Source organism: Limulus polyphemus, unplaced genomic scaffold (assembly GCF_000517525.1).
Source record: "Limulus polyphemus unplaced genomic scaffold, Limulus_polyphemus-2.1.2 Scaffold0, whole genome shotgun sequence".
Lineage (NCBI taxonomy): Eukaryota > Metazoa > Arthropoda > Merostomata > Xiphosura > Limulidae > Limulus > Limulus polyphemus.
The window spans coordinates 1861777-1868508 of NW_013665610.1; the positions used below are offsets into that span (position 1 = coordinate 1861777).

The window sequence follows — 6732 nt, forward strand, 5'->3', positions numbered from 1 at the left end:
CAATGCTGGTATATTACTTGCACATATTTGTTCCGTGCCAGAAAACATGCTTAGTCTGATTGTTTTTGCAAAGTTATATTAATCACACTGTTAATTATTTTAATTTTGTCATTTGTTAATCATATTTAGAAAGTAGATATATATTATCCATGTTGTGTTTTTAACATACTATCCACATTATTGTTTTGACGTACTATCCGTGGTGTTGTTTTACTATAAACTGAGATAAAGCTTGTTTCCCTGAAAAAGCTTGTGTATTATGTTTTAAAATTTGCATCAAAGATATTTTGGGAAGTTTTCTTGGATCAACTAACTGCTGGGGACCATTACATCTAGACTGTGGGAATACATAGTGTTTTATCTGCTTGTTCAAGATCTTTTGTTGTTGTATTATAAGTTTAAAAAAGTTATCTTTGATAATATTACTACGATAGAGCTATATGACTTGCATTTACTTGTCCTGTGTGAGAAATCTTGCTTGATTTGAGATGTTTTTCTGCTAAACATATATTGTTTATCATTTGTTGTGTAGTAATTGAAGTTGTTCGTGAAAAGGAATGTGAAAAGAAAGTGTTCAACATTAGCATTTTGAGTTATTAGTGTTCTAAATGCATGTACAAAATTAATAACTAATTGACTGCTGTCCTAAGAATGTCAGGTTTCTCTTTTTCTTTCCTTGTAACATAATTATATTAAAGCTTAAGCAAAATTGTTACTAATTAAGTAAATCATTTTCTACCCAGAAAAATGTACTTTGAGCTTACAAATAAAACTAGGTTGGAAATAACTTGAATCTGTAGATATATGTTTTTAATAAATGTGTTAGATTTATAAGTAGATAGTTATTTATTGAACAAATAAACTTGATAATCATACACTAAGAGAGAGAGAGAGAACAAACTAATAAATCTTAAGCTTGAACCATCATGTAGTAAGAAAATGGCAGCTCCATCTGTTTCATTCAGTTTCGTTTATTGTTATATTTTTACAAGTAATTAACTAAAAATTATTCATCTGAAGTATATGTAAAGATGAATGGATGGGTGGATGTTTTGGCAGGTTCATCTGTACTATGAAACATCTTGTGTCTGTTCATCTGTCCATAACAAAGATTTTACAACTACCTGACATCTATCACCATAAAAATTTAAGGGATTTTTTTATATGATCCAGAAGAATTCTAAAAGTCCTTAATTTGTTCATTTTCTCATTTTTACAAGCTTGATAGCCTTTTACGTTTCTCCTTTGCTACTTTTAGCAAATGATGTATGCTCACACTATCCTGACATTCCCATCAGGCCACTTAGTGTGGGTACCTTCACTACTGGTCCTAAAATGTGCATCCATGTCAGTTTTGAAGTTTTTGATGTTGGAATAATATCACAGTTGTTATGTTTACTGACATCTAGTTCAAACCGTTTTTTTGTTAATATAAATCAGATTGTCATCATTTTCATGAATAGCTTAACCAGTTATTTCAGTGCCTCAATGATACACACACTACTTTTTTATGGATTGGTAATGTGTTTTTTTTTCATGAAAGTTTAATCATATGTAATATAATATTCTAAAGCGTAACATTCGTAATCATTGTAAAATGTTTTACCTTATTGTTAAATTATTCACTTTATAAGAAAAATTCACATGTTTATGTTATTTTTAAATACTAAATATGCTGCATATAGGACTTTAGATTTTTTATTTGTAGAAAAAAAATTAATTAGGAAAACATTATATCCTATAGGATATATTTAATTTTTTAATCTAGTCTTTATCAGTTTTGCATCTACCTCTCCTGAAATAACTTTTCATCATATTGTGTATGAATTAGAAAATTTTCACTGTGGTTATGACTAATGTTCTTCAGATATCCTTTTTGTTGTTGTTGAGACAAGTTTGTAAAGAAAAGGGTGCAGTTGCACATTTCCCACTGACTGTGACATGTGTAAAACAAAAATTATGGATAATATCAAGTGTTTGATGTGTTATGCTTCTAATCTGTAGATTTAAATAGGATAAAATGCTAGGAAATTAATAAGTCAAAAATGGTATAAAATATAAAACTTAATAAAGATCTTAAAGTTTTATTTTGAACTGCAGACTGTATTTCTAGACTTCTGCACATATACAGTATTTATTGTACTACTACTAAAGCTTTACCTGTATGAGAAAGGCTGAATGGCTTTGACTAATGCTATGAAAAATTACTGAGTACCAATATTTTATTTAATTATTCTTAATTAGTATATGTTTGAAAAAGAACTTCCAAGATATAGTAATGTTCTTGAAATCTGTAAAATTAGTACCAGTTAAGCAAAAGTCAATGTTCAAAGCTAGTTAACTAGAAAAGTATTAGGAATGATGTTCTGTTGACTGAGTTAAAATGTTAGTTAGAAGTAAATACATCATGAAATTTATTGAAAACTAATTGTGAGATTCTTTGTATTAAATGTAAAAAAATAAATAAGCAGTGTAGTTTTTATATACTATTATTGACACTTCAACAATGTAGAATTGTTCGGTGTTTTCAAACTTTAAAAATAAGAATGTACCTTCAAAGTTACATAAAGTCAACTATTAGTTTTTATTTAAGTTCAATAAACTTACATAAATGAGAAATTTCACCTGCTTTTACAGAATCTGTAGAGAACAAAAATTAACTAAAATTATTAATGTTGTAATAGCACAGTGTTTTTAAAACCTTTTATGGTCGAATAATAAATTTTGTTCAATTATTCGTACTTTGTAGTTGAACTGTTTATAGCTGATCTTATTATTTACCCAATACATTTATGGTTTATATTGTCATTTTACTCTTTGTGCTTGTTATACTGTTTTCAGTAAAATATTGTGCTGCAAGTGGCTCAACAATGAAATTTCTGATAAATTTGTTATTTGTCAAATATAATGACCTAAAATAAGTAACTAATTTTTCTAATAATTATTGTTAACCAAAGCTAGATTGTTCACTCTTTGTTTGCGTATAAATGTAATTTTCGTTACTGTTTTTACAATAACTGTTAGAAAAACAAGAAGCTGTCTTTTAATATGTTTAGTCACATCATTGCTATTTAAGTGTAAAAATGTACTTTTTTTGTTTGCATCATTAGGAGGAAAAAATGTAAGAGGAGAGAATGCCAAAAAATTAAATGAATATCTTAAGGTAAATTTTGTTTTTGTTTTGATAAGTTAAGCTAAGGTCATCAAAGAGTTTGTCATTCAAATATTATTTGGATAGTGTGTTATTTGATGACTACAGTTACTTTGTCATTAGTAAATCTTTTGTGAAAATATCAGATTTTTATTTAAAAAAATCATAAATCATGATTGTAATGTTTTAGAAAAGGATAAGGAAAGGTTGTTTGTGGTTAATTTTAAGTTTGAGTCTTGTGACTGTGTTTATGTATATAGACAAAAATCTGTTATAATTGCATAAATGAAACAGGCAGTCTTTGAAAAATAGGTTTATATCCAATGGATAAAATATTATACAAGGTGTCCATATAATTTGTTGAACAGACACCAAGAGAGGCTCATGGTAAAGTTAAACAGCACTGTAAATTTCAGTGTAAAAGAGAAGCAGAGTCAGCTCCTTATCCTATTTAGAAATATTTGGTTTTATAAAGAGTAAAATGTAAATTATATTAGGATATGCAAAATTTGAGTCAATAATCCATGCACAGCTGAGAATCAACATATTTACAAGATAGATGTACTTAAACTGAATTCAGTGAAGCAGAGGATCTGTTTTAAAAGTTAAACCCATGAGTGTGTGAAAAACCTGCTAGTATTATGCATTCCATATATTTTAAACTGAAGTTTGGCATGATTTCAGAAACTGAAAGGTATTAGCATATCATTATGTGCTTTTCTGCATATCTATATTTTTTCTTCAGAAGTTTACATAGCATTTTAGCTCTGATAGTGTCTTTATAGCACTTTTATGGATTGTTTTATTACTATTGGTTATTTATATTTTATTTTATAATTTTTTTTGTATCTAGAATCAAGTTCTTAGTCCTAGTCGTTATGGAGGGTCCAAGTCACCAACATCTCAAACATATTACTTGGTGTGTAGGTTTTTTTGTGACAGTATGATTATGAAGTTTTGATGGTTAATGTGTCATTTCATATTTTTATACTGTGTCATAAAAGTAATAAAGACGAAAAATTTTTAGATTCCAACTTCATCAGTCTTTTGTATCAAAAACTGTATGTACCAGTATTCTTGATATATTGTTTATATGTAAATAATTTTCATTATATCTGCTCCTCCCTATTGTTTTCATTCTGGTTTTAAAAGGTAAATTCAGAAATGTAGACAGGCTTACATTGTTTTTTTTTATATATATATATATATATATTTTTTGATTGTGAAATACATAATAATTGAAAGTAAGCACTTCCTAAAACAGGTTTTTAAAAATGAATTTTTTAAATGTAAGAAATCAAAATAACTTGGAGGCTCTAGTTAAAGCTATGTAACCATTACAAGTTAAACACTGTTTTACATGAGTGAAGTAGATACAACTAAGCCTACATCATGAAGATTATTTGACTGTAGACAAATGTGTAATCTTGACACAGTGCCAACTAGTGTGTGGTTAAAACACACTGAGGTAAAAAAATGAGATAGTTCTAAAAAAACATGAAAATATCATGATAAATATAGTATGATGTATTTTTCTCTGTTTTTTTTGTGACTAATAGCATTATAGTGATTGCTTGTTCTGAAATGAATTTTCATAGAATATATTTTATTTAGATAATTTAATATAGTGTTTTTTGGTGGGTTTAATTTTATAAACAACTGGTTGAAACTATAAACTCTGGATGCCATTTATATTTAATTTGTCAATTGCAATGTGTAAGTGTAATTGAAAAAAGCATTCACAGAGTTATGGGGAAAATGGGTAAGGTGTGAAGAAATATTAGCTTTTTTCAAACCAGTCTTTTTAATTAGAAAAGTGTGTTGTGCTATTCTTATCTTGATGGTCATCATTTACAGTGTGTATGTTCTGTAGTTTAAGTTATAAGATAAATTAGCTGTTACAAATTTTTCTTTTTCTCCAAAATTCCTTTTGAATAAATTTAACTATTTGTAAGTCTTACAAGACAGAAATATGTGTGTTTTAGGGCAATTTTGTTGAGATGGATAGATTTAGTTTAGTGTGAAAACATACAGCTGATTACAACACTGCATAGTAAATAACAAATTAAATGTGCAGTGAAAAGGTCAATACAAATCTGTGTTTTAAGGATAAACTTAATTTCCCACCAGGGATTTAATATCCTATAATAACATATTTGAGAGTATTACAAAGTAATTTTAATGTGCTCATCAATAAGTTATTATTCTATAATATATATGTTTGAGTTTATAATAAGACAACTTTAATGTGCTACCAATGTTTTAATATTTTTCAATATGACCACTTAAGTGCACTACAAGATAATTTGTTTCCTGTCAGTGGACTAGTGATCTTTAATGTGCACATCTAAATTTGTTTTACAAAGTAATTTTGATATGATAACAATGATTTAATGGCTTGAACATCTCTGGAGAGTTAATCATGCTTTATAAGAACAACTAGTAGAACATGTCAAAAATGGATAAAGTATATAGAGTTGCAGTATTTCACTCAACTTGCATTCTTATCTAACTACACAAAACTGAATATTTGGTACTAAGATATGCTCTTTCTAAAAGTTCTTTTAAAACTAAAAACCATCTCTGTCAATGTTGGTACTGTGAGCACTCACCCCACCTTCAAAGGTATTAATTAATCATCTGTATTTATGCTCTTGTTAATAGCAGAACAACTTTCTAACACCCTTCCTTCTAAAGTTTGAATAAGTCAGCCATGTTTTTATACTTGTTAACAGAATTTTCAGAACTCAACAAAGCATTGAATTTGTAAACAAAATTTCAGAAAATGGCACAGAAAACCTATTTAAAACTCAAATGAAAACAAAACATATTCAGACATTCTTATTACATGTGGATATTATTTAACATATAAAAATGTAACATCTGTTTTACTAGTAGAAAATTACACAAACAATACTCTGAAAATTGGCTTTTAATGATTAAAATTATGATTTAAATGTTTAACAACATATACGCAAAGAAATTAATATGCATCCATAAAAGTTGATCTTAATAGGCCTTGCACCTATACATATAATTGTTGTTGTTTTTTTATGTTCCTTTTTTCTTTATATTCCTATGCAATGGATGAACAGAGATCCATTTTCCCAAATGATATTATTCTGCTAGAAGGAATTGTCAAAGTTTGACAAGATATTTGGTGTTGTGGTATTTCAAGCCACAGTGTAACACTAAGAACTATCAAATTCATTTTGGAAAAGTGGTTTACAATGCTTCCTTTTATAAAAAAAATTCAATATTTATACCTTCAGGGACATAAGTGTTTAACTTATCAACATGACCATACTCTGAATAGAGCCATGTAGAGTTGACCAGGAGAATAAAATTGGCTCAGCTAAGTGCAGCCCCCTATGGACAGACATCTGTTTTTTCAAATTATATTAGTATAAGATGGTCCATGTCTTGTGCTTACTTTGAATCTACTTCCTCCATCATCAGTCACATGCATTCTGATGGCCATTCTTATGTACTATTGCTCAACTTCACATTTTCCAGTGTAGCATATTTCTGCAGAGTACAATGAGATTACAACACATCTTGACAAACTTTCCACAGATTCC

General features: G+C 28.1%; 1 protein-coding gene across 9 annotated transcripts in view; it reads left to right on the forward strand.

Annotated features, from left to right (window-relative positions):
• The window catches only part of LOC106461769 (serine/threonine-protein kinase tousled-like 1), a 95974-nt gene that overhangs the window by 58637 nt on the left and 30605 nt on the right, over positions 1–6732 (forward strand). For 8 of the 9 annotated variants that reach the window (XM_022396676.1, XM_022397676.1, XM_022395671.1 and 5 more), the window contains 2 exons: positions 3111–3163; positions 4005–4070. In XM_022396676.1, the coding sequence (XP_022252384.1) occupies positions 3111–3163; positions 4005–4070 (119 nt within the window). The remainder of the gene's footprint in view (positions 1–3110; positions 3164–4004; positions 4071–6732) is intronic. The other variant, XM_022399148.1, reaches the window with a different exon arrangement.